General features: G+C 41.0%; 3 protein-coding genes across 6 annotated transcripts in view; 2 read left to right on the forward strand and 1 right to left on the reverse strand.

The window, feature by feature from the left end:
- mdm2 (MDM2 proto-oncogene) overlaps positions 1-24,575 on the forward strand; it is a 387,699-nt gene that overhangs the window by 290,460 nt on the left and 72,664 nt on the right. The window lies entirely within an intron of this gene.
- Positions 394-9,978, forward strand: tmem19 (transmembrane protein 19). The gene is made up of 8 exons (XM_034163266.1): positions 394-623; positions 3,634-3,778; positions 4,705-4,818; positions 6,121-6,258; positions 6,331-6,407; positions 7,849-8,026; positions 8,099-8,308; positions 9,226-9,978. Exons 2-8 carry the CDS (start codon positions 3,655-3,657, stop codon positions 9,384-9,386), a joined length of 1,002 nt encoding a protein of 333 aa, XP_034019157.1. The 5' UTR covers positions 394-623; positions 3,634-3,654; the 3' UTR covers positions 9,387-9,978.
- Positions 9,438-23,609, reverse strand: rab3ip (RAB3A interacting protein (rabin3)). 4 transcript variants are annotated; one of them, XM_034163261.1, is made up of 14 exons: positions 23,461-23,609; positions 19,973-20,091; positions 19,452-19,568; positions 19,196-19,362; positions 18,453-18,624; positions 17,034-17,129; positions 14,412-14,489; positions 13,901-14,113; positions 13,521-13,649; positions 13,032-13,144; positions 12,905-12,928; positions 12,587-12,686; positions 12,019-12,088; positions 9,438-11,190 (listed from the first exon to the last, which is right to left on the reverse strand). In XM_034163261.1, exons 3-14 carry the CDS (start codon positions 19,539-19,541, stop codon positions 11,108-11,110), a joined length of 1,335 nt encoding a protein of 444 aa, XP_034019152.1. In that variant the 5' UTR covers positions 19,542-19,568; positions 19,973-20,091; positions 23,461-23,609; the 3' UTR covers positions 9,438-11,107. The 4 variants fall into 4 exon arrangements, with proteins under 4 accessions (XP_034019152.1, XP_034019153.1, XP_034019155.1 ...); XM_034163262.1 differs by having other exon boundaries at positions 19,452-19,571; XM_034163264.1 differs by lacking the exon at positions 17,034-17,129 and having other exon boundaries at positions 23,461-23,608.

Genomic DNA, 24,575 nt, shown 5'->3' on the forward strand with positions numbered 1-24,575 from the left:
CACCGCTGTCTTTTGTAGACACATGTTGCTTCTTTTGAGCAGTTTCTTGCATGTCTTCAGTCTGATCCTAACCCACCTTGGTTATGACTTTCACATCTTTAGCCTGACCTGAACCCTCATAAGATCTGGGACTGCAGTCGTATCCATTTATTCTTATACACTTTTCACATCCTTTACTGGTCATTGTTCGCTTTTTTTTTTTTGTTATTGCGTTTTGCATTCATTGCATTTGGTGACCAGTATTCGTTTTAGGTTGCACGGTGTTTGTTGTTGTTATTGTCAAGCATCATCAGTGAGAAATTAATTTGCGTTTGCGTGTGACGTGACTCCAATCCGTCCGGAGGCGCTATTGCACTCTGAGGCTGCTTTACAACCTCCAAAATCAAAAGAACAATCAGGACCCGACACCACAGAAAACAGACACCCACAAATTAAAGCCATTTATTTGCTGTAGGTGCTGACAAACCTCAAATATCACTGTTTCAGAAATAACTCATATCACACATATTATAAAAGCGATACAACTTTCTGAAGTCTTAAATTTTGCTAATACGCTAGTTAGCTTATCGGAGTAACGTTTTGTTTAACCGAATGCGAGCAAGTCATGGTTCCAGAAACGATGGGTAAGTATATTTTTTTCGAGTAACTAAGTGAAACTGCATTTTTAATTTTTGGATAAGTTTCGAGTAAGCTCTGTGCTTAATGTTGGAGTTAGTGTCGAGGAGCTCCGAACGAAGATTCGAAGCCCAAAAGGTTCAAGTGTCGCAGTGACACCTAGTGGAAGAAATAATTCATCGCATGTATATGGGTGAAAAACCCTCCAGCAAAATTAAGCACTTTGATGGTTTTCCAGATAATATGACTGCTTAAGGTATTTTTGAGGAAAAGGAAGCAAATAGGTGTTTCTGGATGGGAATTTTATGCTGAATATTAATATCTTGTTTGTCTTCCCCCAAAATGCTTATTTAGGGTATTTATTAAGGTCAAAGGTCATTAAAGACATGCGGGTTAGGTGAAGTGGAAACTTTGTAATTGCCCAGGTCTCCCTTGCAAAAGAGGTCTTGATCTAAACAGGACTAACCTGGTTAAAGATTAAATTAAAATGAAATTAAGGGCAAATTTCCTGATTTTGCAAAAATGATGCATTTTATTACTAAAATACAGTGGTGAAAAATACTTTTGCATTATCTTTCATACCAAAACTGCTACAGCATGTCAAAATGTTAGCGTTAATGTAAATTCTTAAAGAAATAATGACTTATTTTGGCCATATCTCCTTAACTGTTGGACTTTCTCTTTTTCACTTTAGGATAAATATACAGCACGGTGGCTTAGTGGTTAGCACTGTTGCCTCACAGCAAGAAGGTCACCTGTGGCCTTTCTCTGTGGAGTTTGCATTTTCTCCCCGTGTTTGTGTTGGGTCCCTCCGACTGTGGTAGCTGCTTCATCAGTGATAGGTAGACATGTCTCCATCTGGTGTAGTTGATATGGTCATATCTGTGCAGAAAGGGCAACATTTTGAGAAATGCTGCAAGGTTTAGGTCCCAAATTCCCTGGTGCTGAAATCATGAAATTTGCACTTAATGACATTTTACCTTAATTAATGACCTAATTATGCAATTTTGGCAAAGTCTCTTCAGAAGCATCTGTTTGTTTGCTTTTCCTCAAAAATGCGTCATGCAACTTAAATAAGCACATTTTCTCAGTTCTTGCCCAGACTATATTTATATGTATAGGCAGCTTATTTTTCCATGTTTGTCATGTAACTGCTTCCGTAAACATGTTCCAGTTTTTGTGGGATTCATACTTTATGTAATCAAAGATTCATTGATCATCAATATTTCAGAAAGTTTCAAGATTTCAGAAAGTTACAAAAAAGAAACAAAACATTTTATTTTGATTTTATAGAACCTGAGAAAACCTGGAGCTCCCATTCTTTTTTCACCCACTTTTCATCTCCCAGAAAATCGGCATATAATGTATTGCATGTAGTATAAAGTTGAAGCTGTCGTCCCTTTCAGTTTTTAAACCATTTAAGTCATAAAAAGGATTTTCTTCTGCATCACTGTTTTATTCATTAGTATTCACATAAAACATTTGGAATCCTATGTCACCATTACAGACATAAATTACCGAATATAACTACTTATGCCAACAAATTTGGTGGAGGTTATGTTTTCACCCTGTTTGTTTGTTTGTTTGTGAACAGCCTGTAACCCACAATTTTTCATGATTGTTATGAAATTGTTACAGGGGATTCATATCCTGATAGGCAAGAATTGATTCAATTTTAAAGGTCATAGTCCAAAGCTCAGTCAGGAAAATCTTGGAAAATTGGAAAAATCTCTATCCTTTAACATTGAATGAATTTTCAAAAATTCATAACGCTGTCAAAAAAAGATCAGTTTCTTTCGTATTTGAGAGTTATGTAGGATGGTATCTTTTATCGACTGACAGTTTGTTCCAGATCTGATACAGATTACAGATTTTGTGGATATTTTAATTTAATATTGAAAAGCCCATTTGGTGTACATTTTGCATTCTGTCTCAATCAAAAGTGCCTCAATCACTCTCATTTTTCTGTTATGGATTTGCTTACACTACCAAAATTGGATGGAGGTTCCAATTTTATGCCTGTTTGTTTGTCTTCCAGTTATCAGTTGGAAACCAAGTGCCAAAAAGCAATGGTAAAATTTTGTGTAATTGTAAACTAGTGTTGGTGGAGGTTTGAGCTGTAGTTTAGAATTTTGACCCGTGTTGGTTAAATACAGCAACAAGATGCTATGATGCACTTTCTGCGGCGACATCATAGATGATGACATGCTGGGTTTTTGTAGCCCTCAAAAATGATGTAAAAGTGAAGCAGTAACAAAGCGACTGACACAGTAAACAGATGAGCACAGATTCTGTTAACTCAGGATAAAATCTGGATACACAAAGACTTCACTGGTGGTTCACTGATCAGAAAAGTCTAAACTCAAAGCTGTACTGTGTCAGTTTTCAATGATAACATTAGTTACAGTTAGTGTTTTAATTAGACAAAAACAAGTCTGTGAGAAGGCAAATGTTTAATCATATATTTATTAGACTCTAGTTGGAAGGTGGAAGTTCTTATTTCCCAGTTTTCATTGAATGCAGCATAAACCTCAACCTCCATGTCTTCTGCAAGATCTCATTATACTCACTGTATTTGCTGTGGAATTTTCTAAAAGTACAGACTTATTCAGCTGTACAGTTAGCTGTAAATGTTTAATACAACGGAAAGATAAGTATACTTTAATGACAATTTATCACAAAGCAGATTGTCAGTTTTGTTGAAGAACAGCCACAGTTCCACTTTATTTCATTATGTTCATTGATGGATGAAATGTTTTCTTAATTTATTATTAAAAAAAATGGATAGTAACAAACATTTATAGGTGGGAGGAAAAAATTGATAGACTTTTACATTTTACTGATATGCTGTTTGCCTTTTCTGATTTAAAAAAATAAATAAAAAAGTTTGACCTTCAGTGATTTTCAGAAAATGCGACATTTTACGTCGATGGTGAAGGAGTTACAAATGTTTTTGAGCTGTTTGTTGGTTCCTGTGGAAGATGAGATTTGGCTGTGTGTGTGTGCACACTCCTGCAGGTCTCGAGTCCCAGCAGCGGCATGGACTCTGACCTGATGATTAAAGAGTACGTCAAGATGTTGACTGACATGATCGTGCTGTGCGTCACTTTGGCTCTGTCTCTCTTCTTCTGGATCCTGTCGCTCACCGTTAGCAGCTACTCTGGTGAGCTGCTGGTCTCCATGCATGTGTGCTCATCCACACACACACTGCCCAAGAAGGTCCGTGTATTTCACAACCAGCAGAGTTTTGTTTTAGCACGAGGAGCAAACTAGAAACGAGCGTTTTAATGGTGGATTAACTCTGTTAAGGCCCCGTTATCGATTTTCTACAGGAGAACACTCAGCTCTTTCTCAGCATCACGTGGCGTTCTCTGCAGGATGCACTTGTGAATGCTCCACTTGTTTTAGTCAAAGTTTCAGGCAGAAAGGGCGTCTGTAAAGGGCACATTGTAGTGTTCATCATGTAGAGTCTCTTTCTTTAGCAGTTTAATCAGTGTAATTAGTCTATTCCCTTCATATCTACTGATCCCATGTAACCCTCTGAATGCCAGATGGTTTGTGAGTGCTCTTTTTTGGGGGGGGGTTCCTTTCACATTTTTACTCTCTGTGGTTTAATTTTTCACTGCACCTGCACGTCCTGCACCTGTATCCAAACAGCACAACCACAGCTAGACGTAGGAAGAACTCAGAAATGTTACATCATGAAAGAAGAGGTGAAAAGGTACATTTTGGGTACAAACCCAGAGAATACAGTGTTTTTTGATCAAATTGTTTTTTGTAAGATCAGATTGTCATGATGGAAATTTCTATCTTTACAGTTTGTGACCACAACAAATTGTGTAACTTCAGATTGCCTTCCCCCTTTTTCCTCAAAATTAATTAAACATGCCTTCTAAACCTGCTGCTGGGTTGTCTGGTTTGAAGGATTTTAGGTTGTGAATTTCTTGCAAGCTTAAAAAAAAAAAAAAAAAAGAAAGAAAGGGGGGAAAACTCCTGCAATTGCAATAGAAAGGTAAAATTTCAAGTGTCTTCTTGTCAGAAATGGTTTTAGTGATTCTGACACATGTATTTTTTTTATTATTATTACAGGCACGTTGCAGCCTGTGTCGCCATGGCGATGGCTGTTCTCCATCTTGGTTCCCTTTGTGGTGGTGGTCAGAGCTTTGAAGCGGCAGAGTTTAGACGGGTCTGGAGCTCTGGCAGGTTTGTCTTTGCTAAAGGAAAAAATATTTGGTTAATTGATAGTTGTCAAGAATTTGTAAACCCAAAAAATCTTTAAACATTTCCAGTGCCTCATGGTCCCAAATTCTCACTGTCACGTGGATAATTTTAAAGTTTTCTTGTTTAGTTGCAAAAAAATATTTTACAGCCTACACAATTTTTAGTATTTAGTTATTTAAAAATGAATTGAAAATGGGAAATAGTTGCAAAAGTAGCATAACTCACAAAAGTTGCAAGTTATATGTGTTGCAATGTTCAAACTTTATTTTTGACTTCTTGAGCATAAATTTATCTATTAATCAATCTCTCCAGAAAATGCGACAGATTTTGAGACAAGGTTATGAATTCAAAGACGGCACTTTTCCTTTTTCATACTTGCAGTATTCAGTTCTGGAACAAATTGTATGAGTGTGGTGGTGAATCATGAAAATGCAGATTCTGTGAAAAATAATTTGGAGCAGTTCTGAAGAAACTAAATACCCAATAATCTGACACTCACATGCACATCTTTGACCTCAGTGAAGTTTCTCCTCATCTGACTTTTTTTTGTAGGGGTAATTATTTATTTATACATTTATTTTTTTTTATGGACTTTAATCTGTGGTAAGATGAGGTCGTCAACTGCGTGACAAAACATTTTACTAAGAAATCAAAGATTCATAGATTTTCAGAGTTTCAGCTGACATTTTTGTCGCCAGAGTCACCAAATGATGCGTTTGTGGTCAAAACGAATAAATTAATTCATCCAGTTTTTATACAGATATCAAAGTTACCTTGTTTTTCCTCTTCTTGTTATTTATTTTTAACCGTTATTATTTAAGTGTTTTATTTATGTGTGCTGATTTATTTATTATGTGCCTTACCGGGAGCGTGCAAAATTTCATTATGCCTGCATAATGACAATAAAGATCTTGATTGATTTCTTGTTGTTATTTCCCTCATAGCAGATATAATCCTGATTTTTTTTTTTTTTTAGGAAAATAGCCTGTAGCGTGGGCTCTTACCCGGGTTGGCTGTGAGCCACATGCTGAAGTTTAATTTATTAATCTGCAGGAGTTTGTGCCCGTGTTGGTTCTGGTTACTTTTGAAGAAAGTCTTAAATGGACTTGGACTCAAACGCAGCTGCAGCACATCTTCAACTTGATTTTTAATTCCTCAGGTTTGATCTCAAAGTTGAGACGGTGACTCGTGTGGCCTTTTGCTCAGAACTTCTGTTGATTTTGTAGTTATCAGATGGAGGAGGACATCTGTAAACTTAGTTTTAATCTTTTTTTTTTAATGCAGCACTGCTGGTGGGGTTTGTCCTGACGATGGCCAACTACAGCTTCTTCTCGTCTCTGCTGGTGTTCTTCTACACCTGTTCCAAACTGACCCGATGGGGAGGAGCACAGAAGAAGAAAATAGATGCAGAGTACAAAGAAGGTGAGAAGCTGAACTGAGAATTTTCCTCACGGTTCTGGTCTTGTGGCTAACTGTTAGCTGTGATTGTGTCAGGCGGCCAGAGGAACTGGGTCCAGGTCTTCTGTAACGGAGGAGTTCCCACTGAACTGGCGTTGCTCTACATGATCGAGGTAAACACCCGTTCTGCTTATTTCCTTAAGCCTGGAGCAGAGAAATATTTTCTGAACTTACTGGTGAGCAGCAGTAGCACCAATTTTGGTACTGGTCCACTTGGTCAAAGGTCGTGGCCCCAGGTATTTGGAAGCTCAGAGCCTCCGACGGCGAGCCTCAGCGTAGCATTAATCATCACATCATGCACATGTATTCAATCAACATTGTATTTGTAAATCTGTACCATGCTAGAACGTCTTCACTTTGTGCTGAATGTATGTAAAGTTATAAACATTTGCTTACATGATCCTCTGCTCTCATGTGAATGTACTGTACACTTTGATCTGTAATTCTGATCTTATGATCTACAGCTGTGTAAGCTCTATAATATCTGATTTTTTTTGGGGGGGGGGGCATCAATTATATCTATTGCTTCTCAGACTAGTATGATCAAAATTTTATGATTGTTGAAGAAAATCATGTTAAAATTTCACATCACATTCAGATTTTGTAGCAAAATGCAAGTTGATCTAAGTTAACTTTTTATGTGTGCCATATATGGGCATGCAGAGTTGCTATGGTAACTCTTGCTGAGTCTGTCTGGACCTGCTCTGCTCTACAGCTCTTTCTATGTGCTACTCCTGTTAAGATGTTCTGTTTAAGCTGAAAGTAGTGTGTGGACATCGCATACTTTTACAGGATTCTGCTTTGTTGACTGAGCTTCATTCATGACGTCAGTGGTGTGACTGAGTGGTACAGCATGGGTCATTGTAATCTGTGAACAGCGGCTCAGATATTTAAGGAGCAAGATTGAAAGAAAAAAAAAACATTGGCCTTGTTGAACATTTTTAATCACTAGACCGACATGCTTTTTAACTAGACATCGGTCTAGCAGTGGAAAATATCTACTCGACATAGGTCAAAAGTTACTGGTCCGTGTCCTCGGACCGGTGAATTTCTCTACCCCACTAAGGAGGTTTTTAATCCCCTCGGTATGAAGGACGGGGTGATATAGTGATCAGCATGTCCAGCCGGTCATCCGTTCCATCCATTTTTGCTTGTTAGTTCGATATGTCAACCAGTTGACCAGTTTCATTCATATTTAGCGTAAGGGTGTTCCTGGGTAATCCCGACACTTTGTTACTGATTTGTGGGGGCCGGGGAGACGTCATCTCCTGATCACTCATTTTTTTTGCAGCTAATTTGAGCTGATACAGATGCCGTTATCTCCATCAGACCTTTGTGATGTCACAAGGCCAGAATGTTGAAGACTGGGGACCCCTAGAGAGATAAAATGTAATTGGTGTTTTTTGTTGCAACATGACAAACAGATGGTGGTAACTAAGAAAAGGTGAAATGAGGTCATATCTGAAAAGAAAGCAACACCAGATGCAGTCCATTTTTTCATTTTTCCACCTTGTTTGCTTTAAAATCTTGAACCTGAAGTCTGTCTGGTTCCAGGTCGGACCCTGTGAGATCCCCGTTGATTTCACCAAACAATTCTCGGCCTCCTGGATGTGCCTCTCTCTGCTGGGTGCCCTCGCCTGCAGCACCGGAGACACCTGGGCATCGGAGGTGGGGCCTGTCCTCAGCCAATCACAGCCTCGACTCATCACCACATGGAAAGAAGTCCCAGCAGGTAGGCTTGGCTGGTTCTGGTGTCTGTTGACTGGTTGATTTCGGTCCTAATTTCTCTTCCTTAATCTTACAGGAACTAATGGTGGAGTTACTCCCATTGGATTGGCTGCTAGCTTCCTTGGTGGGCTCACAGTGGGTGTGACTTACTTTGTAACGCAGTTGCTGTTGGTCAGCGACCTACACCTGGCCGCCCCCCAGTGGCCAGTCATAGCGTATGGGGCCGTGGCTGGCTTGTTGGGATCGATGCTGGATTCCTTCCTCGGAGCTCACCTGCAGTATTCGGGTAAGCGGCTGCTCCTCGTGAGAGCGGGGACAGTTATTAATATGTCGGCTGTTTTTATCTGAAGACTGTCAAAACACTGGCCCATCAGCGCACCAAACTGGGAGAGCGACACTGACTTGGAATGAGACAAAATAATGTGCAGGTGCACAAAACCTTCTCACTAACAGCCTTCTAAATTATGATTTCAGTGTGACATGTCCTTTAACCTTGTAAGATGGAGTCGGGTCCATAAGTATTTGGACAGCACTGATTTTTACCTGTGCACCGCTGAAATCAATATGTGCATGTATTTTCTGTTTTCAGCTTTAATTCAAGGGGTTGGAAAAAAAAAGTCACATTAACCATTTAGAAATCACAACTTCAAGCTGCAGAACCCACAAGTAGTTGGACAATCTCAAATATAATTACTTTAGTGTAAATTTCCACTTTCCCAGTTAATTTTCTCTTTTAAAAGAATCTTATTCCTATAAAAAATAATCCGTATGGCTTCTGAAAAAGGAGACTGTATAATAACTCATTCTGAGGCGGCTGATATTTTTGTTAAACCCTGTGAACTGAAGCAGAGAGTTGACCCAGCATCATCTTGATTGTTTCATCTCAGAGGCAAAAATACAAAAACAGGGTCAAGAGCCCCTGAAGGCTTTTGGACAAAAAGTAATTTTGACTAAATATGGGGAAAGTGGCATCAATGATTCAAGGTCAGTGAATACCTGTGTAGGTCGAGACAGATTTGTCCTGTTGTCCAAATACTTATGGACCTGACTGTCACTGTCAGGTAAAAATCTAAAGGCATAAAGTTTTGTAACCTTCACGGTAGGAAATCTGGATATCTGCTGAAACGTGATTGGGCATGTCACTGTGTGTGTGTGCACGCGCGCTCTCGCGCGCATGAAACTGACTTGTGTTCTTATTTGCAGGTTTTGACTCGAACATCGGTAAGGTGGTGAGCTACGAATCTGCTACGACCCAGCGGATCTGTGGAAAACCAATCCTGGACAACAACGCAGTCAACCTGTTCTCTTCCGTCCTCATCGCATTAATCCTGCCAAATTTGGTGTGGGGGGCGTGGCCACAATAGTAAGATGTGAATGTGTAGGCGGGAACAAAAAAAAAGAGCACATCAGCTTTCAGAGGTATTCCTGTTTTTAATTTGTGTGTCAGAGAAAAGGCACTAAACCAAACTGGAAGAGCGACACTGACTTGGAATGAGACAAAATAATGTTTACAGGTAACAGTGAACGTTCACGCATAAATTAGTGTTAACATGTCGGCTAAATACAGCAAAAACAACAAAAAACCTGGAACGAACAAGAAAAAATTCCTCCAATGCTTCACTTTGGGGGAAAAAAAAAAAACAGCCAAACTTCATGCAAAAGGAGTTCATTCCTTTTTTGTGACTGTAAACAAAGTGATTTTGGTGTTAGGTGTCTGAACCAAACCATCCTGCAGCTCCGCGTGTCATCAGGAAAATGTGCACATTTATCGTACAATGCTACCATTTTACCGTTAGAGTTAACTTGTACCGGCTGTTAGTCATTGATTGCTCCTTACCGGCTGATCGTTTATGCGTGACGAACAACGGGGTTGTGGCTCGTATCGCCTTCTGATTGTCAAACGGCTAATTGATGACGCGACTTTGCCATGTTGTCTTACAGTGAAAATTTGGCTTTGAGTCAAAAAGTAAAATAAAATGTTTTTGGGTTTAACGTTTTCACTTTGACAAATTTAATTTAGCACACAAACACTGTCGCGGAGTAATCGGCTAATGCGTTGGACAGTGCAATCTGAAGACGCTCAGTAAACCCACTGCTTGTTGCCACTGACTAGCAGATGTCAGCAGAGGTGTTTGTTAGTATGGAGAGGATCCCTACAGATGGCGTGCATGTTAACGCTAAAAGAAATACTTTAAAACCACTGATTATACAGTTAGCCGCTTACCTTCCTGGCTGTTCTGCAGTCTCTTTCCTCCCAGTGACCACAAGCTGATCATTGTTGGGTTCCCCTTGCGCAGAAAAACTAACCACTCATTGACTTGTCATAACTCTGAAGACAGAAGGCTAAGGTAAGCGGCAAACTGCATACTTCAGATTTACATGTTCACCTGTACCTCTTCAGTGGCAACACCATCCAATAATGTCAAGCAGTTGTTTAGCCTGTTCCAAATAAAATTTGGTCCAATTAAAATAGTTTTGTCCCGAGTGGAAAAGCTATCTTAACGTTAAAAAAAATGAATGTTTTTTCCTGATGTCATTTCTACACCTGCACAGAAACCAGCCTGGAAAAAGAAATTAAACTGTCGACATTAAAGCTTTAATCTTCTGATTTATCTTTGTTCAGACTAGGTCGTGTCAACTTTTTTTTTTAATCTTTACTACACTGGAATAAACTCTATAATTATTTGTTTCAAAATAAACTTTAAACCATGATAAAATTAGATTTTCTGTCCAGCACCGTTTAAATTGTCACTGTGAAGGTTTTAAATGTCTTAATTTACTTGTTAATCTAACGGCAGATTTTATAATGTGGGGATGAATTTTATTTTTGGCATTGATTTAACAGATTAATTTCCTTTTGTAGCCGGCATTTTTCCAGACTTGCTTTTGTCTTCTTCATATCGGAGTGTTGCACGTTTCACCTGAAGCTTTAAAAAACATTGCTGGGTTCTCCTCCTGAAGCTGCACGCCCGTTCGCAGTCTTTTAGGGTCACACAGGTGGAAGCAGTGACAGGATGAGCGTGCCGGGGAGGGCGGGGCGTTCTCTGGGGCCCTCTGTGAGTGGCGGGGCCGTGCTGTCAGTCGGTCACAGCTGGTCTTTGTAGTAGCCGAGCTTGGCGAAAGACATTTCCCTGCGGAGCTGCATCACCTCCCAGAACATCTGCTCCGCTGCAAGGATGGAAAACAGCGCGGTCACATGACTGTTACATCAGCATGGCAGCATTATTATTACAAGGCGTTAGAGAAGAAGAGCAGCGGTAAATACATGCCCTCGTTTTACTATGTTTACAGTAAAGCACATTTTACCCACAAAGGGGCAGTATTGTGACTGAAGACACTGACACTTGCACGAATGATACATGCACTGCAGCGCAATTCACTGTGCTGTTGCGTTGTCCCGCTTGATGTCACGCTACATAAAATAATATTTTCAAGGCCAATGATGCATTTGCTCTCAAAACTTGGCTGATGAAACTATTATATCTACAGCTGCAGCTTGCCTCGTGTGCATCCTGCGGTGGATAATATCAAGTTCTGTTTATTATAGACTCGTCATAATCTATTTTCAGGTTAAGATGCACTGCGATGCAGTGTTTTCAAATAGGTTGTGCGATGTTCATGACTAGCTCACAAAATTAATGCGTGCCAGAAGTTTTGATCATTTTAAAATTTTCTTTCCGCACTGACACGAAGCCGCGCACAGTTAACAGTTTACGCACTGGCACACCACATTGCGGGGATCAAATTCATGCAAGTGTCAAGGTGCCTTAACTGTATTTTTATTTCAGTATGTGTAAATTCATCCTGCAGTGCTTCTTCTACATGTTGAATATAATACAATAAAATCATTATTTTCTTCAGAAAACTGTTAACTTCAGTACAGAAAATAGTTTAAATACTATGCAATAATCATAACATTCAGTTTCCGCTTTGATGAGTTTGGTTGTGTGAAGTGCTTTAAAAAAAAAGACTTTCAGAATAAGAGTTTACGCTCACCGTCCTGCTGTTTGACGAGCCCTTGGTGGATGTAACGGATGTAGGTGAAGAAGTTACACACTGCTGTGATCTGGGAGAAACAAACACACACATTTTAACATTTTGGATGAAAATGTTAAAAGAAAAAGAAAAAAATAGCATGTTTGTGGAGAAGCCAGTTCTTCCAAACAATTTACAACAGATTCAAACTGGTACATATTTTAAAGTCACACTTTGTAACCTGCAATTCTTATTTTGACAAATTAAAGCTCATTATTCTGGCACAAATTTCAAGATTTGTTTTTATAATTAAAAAAAAATATTCTCAGATAAAACTAAGTTTTTTTTTTTTGTCTGTTCAAATATTTGTGATTTTATCTCCAAGGCGTTTGGCCACATGAGTAGTCACAGTGGAGGAGGCTGTGGTCACCATAGCAACAGTGACATGATTTGCATATTAAATAACAGTCAGCGTGTGCACAATCATATTTTGGCTTCTTAACCCCATTAAACTTGAGTTTGCCCAAATTTTTGCCTTTTTTTTTTGATGACGGGCTGAAGGTGAAGTTCCTCTGGCGTTGGTACTCACTCTGTATCTGCAGTACGGCGACACGTAGTAATAGTTGGACGAATCTCCGAATTTGATTCTGTGCTTGCAGGTTTTGGTCTGTCCGCTCAGGGCGCATTTTCTAACAGACACACACACAAACACGCAGGCTGTTATTCACGTGTGCTCTAAGGAGGCGGAGCCATTTGACGACGGATGACCACGGTGGTGGGGGAGGGGGTCGGGCGTTAAACAAGTTTTAAGGACCAGGTGGTGAAGAACCTGCGGGGTGGGGGCGGGGTCTGCAGACAAGCTCAGCAGGGTGAAAGGTTTAGCAGGACGACAGACACTCAGACTTACGTGACGAGCTCAGCCCGCCGCCCGCTAGGCAAGTAAAGTGACGGACAGAAAAGATGGAGAGATGATGATAGACGAGTGAAAGTCTGAGGAAGAGGAGGAGAACGTGACAGAATGAGTGTGGTCTCACTTTGGTCCGCCGCACTCCACCGCCGAGGCTTTGACCACAGGCAGCGGCTGGAAACCCACCGGCTCCACGCTCAGCGTGTTCTGCTCCACCGCCTCCAAGATGGCCGACCCCAGCTGACAGACAGCAGAGAGACGAGGAAACGTGATTGAAGGAGTTTAAATTCTGCATAAACAAACAGGGTGCCAAAATTCTTTCCTGTGATGGTCAAAAAGTCAAAGGAAGAGGTTTTATAGAAAATTAACATTCTGAATGTCAAAACTGCAAAACAATAAATATGTTAATCTGCTCAACAACAGTTGATTGTGGCGAGCGTGTCCGTTACCATGGCGAGCCCCGCCAGCGCTGTTCTGAAGTATTGTGCATCAGATTTTTTTTCTCCTTTGCTGTAAGCTGGTAAGAACTCCATTTTCAAGGTCTTATGACCACCACAGGATGGCGCTATGACGTTAGCAAGAACATTTTTTTTTTTTTTTTTTTTTTTTTTTGTACTTCGCTCTTGTTGAAGCTTAAGCAGGGATAGATGTCCTCACGGTAAACCCGGTCCAGAAAGCAGCAGGTCCGGTCCAGCGTTGGCTCCTCCTTCCATGCCTTGAACTCGCTGAACAGCTGACCGTCCGCCTGCAGGACAACAAGGCCACAAAAAACAAACTACAGGCACTCATCTGTGGCACTTTGACAGAATGTGACATTTCCTACATGCACCTCGACAAAATCACCAACTTTAACCAACTGACAGTTAAAAGTTCACTGTCCTTTTTCTGTCTGCCTCCAGCAGGTGGTGCCATTCAAAGCAGAAAACAATCATATCCCTGCTTTATTGTATTTGCAGACTTGTTTTGCGGTTGTAAATAAAGTTTTTCGTGGTGTACCTCTCGACACTCCCGTACGATCGGCTGCGTGGCCGCGGGGTCGGGCTGTGACCCCAACATGGCAGAGGAGGTGCTCTTGTTCCTGCTGTGGCCCTTCCTGAATGGGGTCTTGACCCCGGCACCTACTGTGGAGGGGAGGTCACCCACGGGGGAGGTGGGGGAGGACAGCACCAGTGTCTTCAGCGCCTGGACCTCCGCCTGCAGGACGTCGATCTGCAGAGGAGCAGCAACGCTTCAAGTTCACCATCACTTCTTTTAGCGCGTTAGCAGAATAAAGAAATGACGATTTAAAGCTGTAAAAATAAATTCAGAATCGTTGGATGATTAAGAACAAAACTAAAAAACAAACTAACAACGAGCTGCTTTGAGGAGCACAGATTCTTAAAATACTTAATATTTGTTGAAAGTGATTAATAATATTTTAATATTTTCATAAACGTTTGTTCAGCTTGAGTGGGCGGAGCCTTCCACCTCATTAACACTGCACTCCTACAGTCTGACTCCTCCTCACCTTTCCTAGCGCCTCCTTCAGCTGTTTCTCAGCATTCGCCTGTTTGACGTTGGCTTCTTTGACCATTTTATGAGCTTCCTGTAAAACACAAACAAATTTTTTAGAAAAGCATTATTGATGTTCCCAGAGGGCCGCAGGGGCGGAGTCTGTTCTCTCAGGGCGGAGACACTTTAACAAAGAAAATGTCCCAAATCTGTCCACATTATTGACACCGTGCTTCAGCACATTCATAACACCATGAAACCGCTTTGGGTCCCGGGCAACAACCACCCAGGCAGAAAACCATCTACATCTCTCCAAAGTAACCATCTAATCTGCTGCAGCCTGGTGAACCGTGGGCGTGTCCTTGGACTTCTCCAGTCTCTGGAGTCCTCGACACTGAGGCACCTGCATGCTGGTTCATGACCAGAGAAACGCACCACATGGACAAAATGTCACAGCCCAAAACAGCCAGAGCAGCGGACGAGCCTGATTTCAGGTCTGATGGCTGGAATTTACAATGAATTGTATAACCTACATTTAAACTGTTGCACTTTTATTATGCAACATTTTTAACAGAACATTTGAAAGCATTTGAAAGTGAAAACGCCTCATTTCTAGTTTTATGTGCAGATGAAAAATTAGCATGCAGCTTGTACCAGCTCACAGGCCACCAGTTTGACACACGAGTTCAAAGGTCTACCTCCACTAAAGGAACGAATCACCTGACAGGAAAGACAAAGTGGGCTCTGTTAACAGGCTCCATCCACAGCCTGCCTCTATTGTTCAGACATAAACTGGAAACACAAGATCTTTTCACACCAGATACCTGTTAGAATGGCCCAAGCAGAGGGTCACCCCTTTGAGTCTGGTCTGCTTGAGGTTTCTTCCTCAATATCATCAGAGGGAGTTCTTACCACTGTCGCCTGTGTGTTTGCTCTAGGGTTAAGGGTTGGTAAGGTTAGAGCTTTCTTGTGTGAAGCGGGTTGAGGCAGCTTTGTTGTGATTTGGTGCTATATAAACGAAACAAACTGAAAGACTAAAAGCTGACGCCTGGCTCCGTTTGGCTGAGCTGCATCTCATCCAGCTCTCGTCTGAGCAGGCGCACCGCTCTGCAAAAATCGGGAAAAGTCCCTTTACTCTGGAGTTCAGCCACTCCGGCTGAACTTGTGTATTCCAGATATCTCGGGGTAATTCTTGAATGACTTCATGAAGCACAGAATCGCACAACAACACAACTGTAAGACGACAAAGAAGGTGAATGTTAAAAGAACCACACAGACGTACGCACAGACACACAAACCTGTAACACACGTCACTACATTTCAGGAACAGCTGTTTCCTGGAGATCTGACGTGTATCAAAGCTGGAAACTGGACTGTCGTGCACGTAAACAGATCACAACACGCACAAAGTCTCACTGAAAACAGCAGCCCCGATGTGCTGATGTCGATCACATGCCACACGGGGGCGATAAAGCCCCAAACCGTAATAAAAATTCTCCTAATATTTGTCAGTTTCCTCTCAAAGAAACGAGCCAATCGACACCACTGTAGGTGAGATGAAGTGGCCGATCACTGTCACAAGGTGGCAGCAAATCTCAAGCTGAAATTTTGAATTTTCAAATCTTTAACAAGGGAGGAAAAAAGTCAGATTTTTGATTTACTAAGCTGGAAAAAGCTTCTCAAAGCAAACTTCTGCATTTTACATCATCTTAAAAATGACTGCAAGTCTCAGTTTTAGTAACATTATCCAGAACATCACTGCCAAAACAATCAAATCTTTGTGTTTTCTGCATTTTTTTTTCTCTTCTGTTTATTTACTTACATAAAGGATGTTTGTTGTTTGTAGAAAAGCAACAACTAATTTGCAACCATCTGCAAACTGTTCTTAGCATGCTAGCTAGCAGCAGCTAGCTGTGTCACGGAATCCATCCATCCATCTTCTACCGCTTAGTCCAATTGAGGGTCGCGGGGGGGCTGGAGCCTATCCCAGCAATCATAGGGCGTGAGGCGGGGTACACCCAGGACAGGACGCCAGTCTGTCGCAGGGCCACAAACAGACAAACACAGACACACACACACGCACACCTAAGGACAATTTTAAAGATTCCAATCCACCTAACCTGCATGCCTTTGGATGTGGGAGGAAACCGGAGCACTCGGAGGAAACCCACGCAAACACGGGGTGAACATGCAAACTCCACGCAGAAAGGCCCCAGGAATTGAACCCACGACCTTCTCGCTGTGAGGCAACAGTGCTAACCACTAATCCACCGTGCCGCCCTGTCACATAATCCAATTTTTTTTTATTCTGCTCTACCAGAGTAAAAACTGTTCTTCATTTTAAATAATAATCATGTAACTGTTATGGGAGCTAATAATAAACAAACTCAGTATTCTCACGTGACAAGCAGCTAGCTCTAATTAGCATATAGCTAACCCAAAAAATGAGCTTGTTGAAATGAATAAGTGAGTTTAAATTAATCGACTGGACAGACTGTGTATAATAAAAGTTTAAAAGTGAAACATCATCTGCAAACAGTCAGTGAGCAGCAGCTTTTAGTTTGTTGGTTTTTGTGCGACGAGCCGCGACTTCGGCACAAAGGGACACGGACAGCAGAGGACAGAGAGGTGGACCGACCTGGAAGAGGCTGGCGGTGAGCTCCTCCAGCTCCAGGCCGAGCTGGTCTCGGACTTTAGACAACCTCTCACACTCCTCATCCTTCAACAGCAGCTCCTTCCACACACACAAACAAACAAAACAAACAAACAAAAAGCAAAATCACAGCATGGCATCGACAGAACGGATGAAGAAACAAAAACACAAATCCAGCAAATAATAACAAAAGCAACTTTAAAAATGCATTCAGGTAAACAATGACGGGGGAATGGCAGCACAAATAATGCAGTGAAATATAAAAAATAAATAAAAATGAAAAATCATTCACACGCCTCTAGGTCTGTGCAAAATAACAAACAGTACTTTAAAGTCCAACTGAACCTATCAAAATGTTCAATGTCAAAGTTGTACATTTTAAAAGTATGAAAAGTATTTTGCCTTTGATGCTCCACCCCCCCCCCCCCCCAAAAAAAAAAGTGAGGGTGTGGCCTTCCACCTAATTAATATGAAACAGGAATTGAGGGACTAATACAACTGATTGTATAAAACAATTTGAGAAGGAATCATAAATATTCTGCAACCTGCTTCGAAATCTAAAGCTCATTGTTTTCTGCAAATATTTCTATTATTTAAACACACCACAATAATACAAAAAAAAAAAAAAAAGCCCCGCGCCGTCATCCATTTTTTGATATGGTCCCATGTTTGTTTCACTGAGTGCAGTCACAGAACCTGACGGGCTGCAGGAACCAGATCACAAACCAACACAGTGAACATCACTGAACCAGAAGCTTCATCTGAGTTTCAGTTTCAATCTGTGGTCATTTAATATTTTCTCGTTCTCTTGCTCTGCCCAAGTATTTGTGCTACTGTGACGCTGCAGATTTCCCCGTGAGGGACTCGTAAAGGATGATCTTATCAAGCTTATCTTGTTTCTTTCAAGACGGAAACTTCAACACTCAAGTCGAAGTTGTTCCAAAAACAAAACTTCCAGAATTTCCAGCTGCGTTTCAAAACATCTGTCATCTGATGGACCTTCATAGCCACAGTGCTCCAACCTGCCAGTAGGTGGTGCAATAACTTGTCGATAACACGTCAAATGAGCTGTTTCTAATGTTCCGAAGTTGCTTCAATGTTTCCACCTTGTCATCAAAAGTTTATCTCAACTTTTTAATGTGATGCTGCAGTTTGCACCTTCAGCCAATCAGAAAACACTGATGTCACATGAAGTGATGTGATTAGTTGAACACGAGGATGTGCACAAGTTTTTATTATTATTTTTTTTTTGAGGATGTGCACAAACTGTTGCATTCTGACTGCTACAATCCAACACCAGGTGGCGCCAACATAAAACCTAAATGCAAAAAAAACAGGTGCCAATTTTTTTTTTTTTTTTATTAATTCTTCAAACAGCTCGGCTTTGGGTTTTCGTGGATTTACCCGCTGGGCCTTGGCCAACTCTTCCTTCAGTCTCTCGTATCCTTTCTCTCGGACCTCCATCACAGACGGGCTGCGCAGTCGTGACAGGCTGTCACTCAGGCCACTGCACTCCTCCCCATCCTCTCCTGATAGGCCGACACCATCGCTCAACTCCGCCTCCAGGCCTGGTACACTGCAAGGTAACCATGGAAACACCAGATCTCCATCCAGTTAGAAAAATAATATCAAGCAATTAAGAACATATGTTATCTAAGGTACTGCAAAATAAAATACTTATATACATGTACAACAACTTGCACTTTACAACACTATAAGTAACGAAAATTTAAGTATTTGCGACTCTGACAAGTTCAGTTTTGACTTATGTCTATCCTATTTAGCAATTTATTCGGGTCCCACTCGTCATTGGCCACAAATTTTAACCACAGTCAAGTCAGATGGGTGGGGCCGACTTCCTTAGTGACCAGCTGAGGTTAATATGATTTTGTTGTGCAGATAATCGTACCCAAATTACTACGTTTGTAATAATTTGAACATATCACGTGGATGCATTGTTAGCAAACAAGCTCAGCTGGTACGTTTTTAAAATTTTTTTATTAATTTGCTAACTAGCCACCCTAACTGGCTTTGTGAGTCATTGTATTAAATGGGCTAGGCTAGTTTGCTAGCCCAAAAAAAGAAAAAAAGAGCTGTGATAATAACAGGTGGCGTGTTCCTGACGGAGACTTTTTGTGTGTTCTTACTTGCCGTTGTGGCTGTGTCGCGGCGTGGAGTAAACCGGCTGCGTGGGCAGCTGGTCCGCTCGTAGGTTGGTGCGGAGACTCGATGGTGGCGCCCCCAGGGAGTGTGTGCGGTATAAGGAGGTGGGCGGGGTGTTGTGATGAGTGGGCGGGCGCTGCTCTGTTTGGTTCTGCCAGATGACACACCCACACAGGTAACCAATCACCTCATTCCCACAGGCAGTTAAAATCAAACAGTGACAGTCAACCTTTGGCCCACCTGCAGGTCAGGGGTGGTGGGCGAGGCCAGGTTGACCTCGTGGAACCCCTCCAGGGTTTCAGCGTTGCTCTGACCGCTGCTGCAGGCCATAGCAGCTGCTCTCTGACATCATGCGCTCTGCACACAGGAACGGGTCACATCCTACTTATCAGAACCGATCCAACCCCGACATTTTACACTGACGTCACAGCGATGTGTAACCGTTTATTTCACCATTACACCTGCAGCACAGGTAAGATTAAAGTTACCTGTCCGCGAGTGCATGTGTGACAGAAAGAAAAGAATTTAACAAACTGGAGCCAAATTTGGCAGAATTACTGAGTGTCAGCCGAGGAAACGGCTGTTTGATTTAGAGAAGAACTAGTTAACAGTCAAGGTCACAAGCAAAGGTCAAAGGTTTGGACCAGAAATCAGACACTTACAGGAATTACAGTCTTTGAACTAAAGTGTGTGTGTGTGTGTGTGTGTGTGTGTGTGTGTGTGTGTGTGTGTGTGTGTGTGTGTGTGTGTGTGTGTGGTACCATAACACGCTCTGGGTGGAGCAGCTAGGAAGATGGTTGAAAGGTCAGCCAATCATTCTCAGTGAAAACCAGATGTGTGATCATGTGACTCAGTCAGCCGCCTGGTAGAAACCATCCACCTGACACACACACACACACACACACACTTTCATTATTGGTAAATTTTACAATAATTGTTTAATCTGTAAAAAAGGTCACAGTGGGGGTGGAGCCTATCCCAGCGGTCACAGGACATGAGGCGGGGTTCGAACACATGAACCGATAAGTAGAAGGCACAAACCTCAGCCGAGACCTCATACTGCTGAAACCTCTTCTGAAGTTGCTGAAATATGTTCCTGGATCAAGTTCAGGATGAAACCCCTCGTTTTCCGGGACATTATCCATCTGCTCACCAACTTTCATCAACATGCTCCCACAACGTTTTGAGTTATCATGCTAATAGATAAACGCCGGTGAGAACACGACCTCTCACACACACGTTGGCACTAAACATCCTGAACACAACCTGATCAAACGCTGTTTCATCACAAGAGTTTTTTTTTTCTTTCTTTCATGTCCTTATAAATATCGTTGCTCCGCCTCTGTCCAGCAGAACTATACTCTATACTTTACTCTGGTTCCTGTGGACTTTGACCCAACAGGAGGCTCAGAGCTGGTCTGGGAGTGTGACTGACAGCTCATGTTCTTCTGACTGAGTCACAGTTTCATACCTGCATCATCATCGTCGTCGTCTCTACAGCAGCCTGATTTGTTTGTCACCAGACGTCGTTACACGGTCTTTTGTTTTGCAGCGTGCGTTTGGTTTCACAGCGGGCCGCTCCCTCCGGCTCAGCCTGCTGTGTGTTCAGTGGGTGTGTCTCTCGAAAGCTAAATTCAGCAACATGAAGGCAAAAAAAGCCGACACGCCTCCGCGTATTTAAAGGTCCAGCACAGGAACATCATCTGTGATGTCACAGAGCTTCACCCCGCCTTCTGCGACAAATCACTCCGAGTCCATCGGAGGAACTCTGTAGTTTTGGTTGAAGTTTCATCACTATGTGGATGAACCTCTGAGACTGAAGGGGACACAGTCACACCATCAACCAACAATTCATTCATTCATTCATCTGGGTTTTCCTCCTTAATTCACTGCCTTATTTTCAACCATATTTCACTGAAATCTCAAACATCTTTTTTTTTTTTTTTTTTTTTTTACATATTTTTAGTCCACATTCCTCCATCAAGGCTTAACGCGTTCATTCATGCAATTATATTAAAATAAATAAATAGCAGCAATAACTATATAAATAAAATATGTTCCTGACTAAACCAGTTTATCTGGAGCTGCCCCCCAAATTTTTGTCTTTTCTATTTAAGGTCTGACTTAATCTTTGGCAAATTCTGTGAAAATATGTTTTAGTAAAATGCACTATAACTTGCCATTAAATTTTTAATGATAACGGGGTTTTTTGTGGTTCCACCCCCTCATAAGGACCCACCTGGTTATCCAATAACCTGCTTTACGTCACCGCCGTCACTCGCTTTGTTAACTTAGCATCACACAGAACACAGCTTTAAATATGCAAATACGTTCTGACAGAAATGATTCTTTTCTGAAAAATGTGAATAGCTCTGTCAGGACCAGCGTCCCAGGTGAAATTCCACCCATTTTGGCAGCCAGTATCTCGTCTCCATGGAGACCAGCCAGGGGTTGCCTTTGCTAATCAGACTTGCTAAGAGATGCTGGGATTCAGTTACGGCTCCATAAAGGTTGAGTGAAGCCGAGCCGACATGAATGTTTTTAATCAGCAGTGAAATTCAAACATCCTGAAAGACTGACAGTCAGATTTCTTTGTTAAATAAATCCTTTAACCTGAAAATAGTTATTTCAAGAACCAAATAATCTATTTAGAGTATGATTCAGTCTATAAAATGTTAATAATAATAATATAAATATATAATAAACATAATTACTCAAAACAAAAAAAAATCTTCAAATTTAATAAAAAATAAAACAAAACTGAAAACAAAGATATTCAGTTGATTTTTTTTGACAAATTGTTTGGACTCCGACGAGGCAGTCACATCTCCTCCTCTCTCCTCTATCTCTGCTCCAACCTTCAAAGTCCCTACTTCACCAGGGTGTGAATTCTTCAAACTACATTGGATTAATCATGGAATTGATCAGCTGGTCTCTGAATGCTATTGACACCATTTTTTTTTTTTTTTTTTACAAGAAGATCTGGGCCAGGGGACCCTGCGTGCCCGGATGGAACTTCTTGTTTTTATCCCATAACTCCATAGAATTCAGTCACAGATAGTACAACCTATACCTTTTTGGAAACTTTATGATCAGGTAAATAATGTTGTGTAGGTTCTTTTAATTTTGACCCCTGTGTAATTCTTCAATTGACCTCTACCTGAACGCTGACTGAAAATTCAAGTGACCAATCGTTTTTTTCAAAAGAGGAATGTCTAAGGAGTATTACTGCCAAATTTGATGCTTTTATCACCATTTCCATAATTCTGCTCTAAATATTCTCTTATCTGCTGCACTATAAAAAGAAGCCATCACCTATGACTCCTAAACGACTAATTTAGCAGAACAAGTGAAAAACTGTCTGCTAAGTGGTCTCTCTTATTCTATTCCCAACCTAATCCCTAATTATTTAAAGTAAAATAATTTGCAAAACTGCTTGATAACTGAGACAGATTTAAAGCCTCATTCCGACACAGGGAGCACTTCCCGAAATGGTGATCAAATTCCAGAAGTAAAAAATAAATAATAATCCATAAAATCCTCGCTTCAGTACAAAAACATATGCATACTGTAATACTTAAATATTATAAATATTTTACAGTCTTTACCGATAACGATGCAAAAATAAATTCACTGATTAAAGCGCCGCCCTTCGACATCTTGACCCCGCCCCTCTACATCCTAGCCCCGCCCCTGTAATTACTTTGCATGAATAAACTTATTTCACTTACAACTGCCACACTGTTTGCTTACAGTAATATGTAAAAATAATGATCAGCATTAATGCTGTTGACAGTTTTAAGTACATAACACAAACGTGGTTTACGTGTCACGGTTAGCAGCAGCTAGCTGACGCTGCTCCAGACGGCTAACAGCTAGCGGCTGTTATCTGACACTGGAACCATAAAAGATGCATTAAGAGCTTCCGTTACCTTTCTCGAAGCTAATGTTAGCATGGGGTTAATTAACAGCAGATTCGTTTAATTCAGCCTGCGGTACGCGACTGAATTTAACAGGAAAAATACAAACTAACGTCCAAGCAGCTACAAGACATTTCAGTTCAGAATAAAACGTTTGTAACCTCCGTTTTAAACAGATTAAGGGATTTAAGGAGACACCTTACTTCCAGCAACCACTGTTTACTGACAGACTGGTCAAAACAGTCAGTGTCCGAAAATGGACCCACCTTCTCGACCTACATGGAAGCAAGCGAACAGTTGGATTAATAAACGGTTTAACGCGGACTCACCGGGTCTGAGTGCAGACAGCAGCCAAGATAATCGGTTTTATTTTTTTTAATTCCCCACCTGGTTACGAGCCGACAAACAAACGCACGGACACGCACCGTGTTGACGCAGACACCCGGAGCTGGTTACTCCAGTTGACAGGAGGTGCGTTCAGGAACGACTCGGACAAATGGGTACAGATACCAAACGGGTCGAATATTGAGTCAATGAATTCAACAAAAGAATAATAAAAAAAATCCATTAACTTCAAAAAGCATTCTACCAAGAATACCACAATTGTTTCTTAAATGCCAGTCCTTTTTTTTTTCTTTTGAGATAAACAAGCCCATTTGGAAACACCTGAAACAAACATTGTTTTGTTGTTTTTTTATCATTTCATAAAATTTGGAGAACTTCAAACCCCAGCGGCATAACAACTTACAAACAAAACAAAACAAAAAAAAACACATAGCGCCCTATGTGGATTAGTGCACAGCCTACTGTCAGAACAGAGTACTGCAACTTCATAATCGTGAACAGAGAGACCACGTGACCAACGTCTCAAACGCACAGGTCAAACTTTTAAAAACCCTGTGTTTTGAATATTCCCATCTATAGTAAAATGTATACATAATGCTATTCAACAGGACTGGAAGTGTTGAATTTTTAAGTTTTTATACCCTTCGGAGATAAAGTGTTCTCAAAAAACTAACTCATTATTACTAATACTCATGTATTAAATATATGTAGTTCCAACGAAATTAAATTAACTTGCATGGATGTGCTTTTTTGAGTTGGGGCTACATATACTTATGAGATGGAAATCCTGCACATAATTGAATTGAGTTCATCCAATTTGTCATTTTTTGAGTGCATTAATCCTTCAAACATTGATCCAGAAATCGCATAATCCTCTCGTTATGGATGTACTAACACGATGAGGCCACGAGAGGGCGCCCCAAAACAAGTTACACAAGCGTTAACATGTTTCAGGTACTGGTGATATGATTTAACTAATCACAAAAATCTGCAAAAGTTATGGTGCAGAACATTGTGAAAACGTTAAACTAATTCATGTTTAAAAAATTAAGAAAATACATCCGACACGTTATAACATTAAAACTGGTATTTGTTGTTA

Source organism: Thalassophryne amazonica, chromosome 22, assembly GCF_902500255.1.
Source record: "Thalassophryne amazonica chromosome 22, fThaAma1.1, whole genome shotgun sequence".
Classification (NCBI taxonomy): domain Eukaryota; kingdom Metazoa; phylum Chordata; class Actinopteri; order Batrachoidiformes; family Batrachoididae; genus Thalassophryne; species Thalassophryne amazonica.

Bases quoted from the DNA above. Each gene is read 5' to 3' on its own strand.
- tmem19 (XM_034163266.1), top strand. From the start codon at position 3,655: ATGGACTCTGACCTGATGATTAAAGAGTACGTCAAGATGTTGACTGAC. The intron at 3,779-4,704 runs GTGAGCTGCTGG...TTATTATTACAG, and splicing joins CACCGTTAGCAGCTACTCTG to GCACGTTGCAGCCTGTGTCG. The intron at 8,309-9,225 runs GTAAGCGGCTGC...TCTTATTTGCAG, and splicing joins AGCTCACCTGCAGTATTCGG to GTTTTGACTCGAACATCGGT.
- rab3ip (XM_034163261.1), bottom strand. From the start codon at position 19,541: ATGGCCTGCAGCAGCGGTCAGAGCAACGCTGAAACCCTGGAGGGGTTC. The intron at 13,145-13,520 runs GTACAAAAAAAA...GCTGTCTGTCAG, and splicing joins TAAGCTTCAACAAGAGCGAA to CTGGGGTCGGCCATCTTGGA. The intron at 11,191-12,018 runs GTGAGCGTAAAC...CCATCCTTGCAG, and splicing joins GCTCGTCAAACAGCAGGACG to CGGAGCAGATGTTCTGGGAG.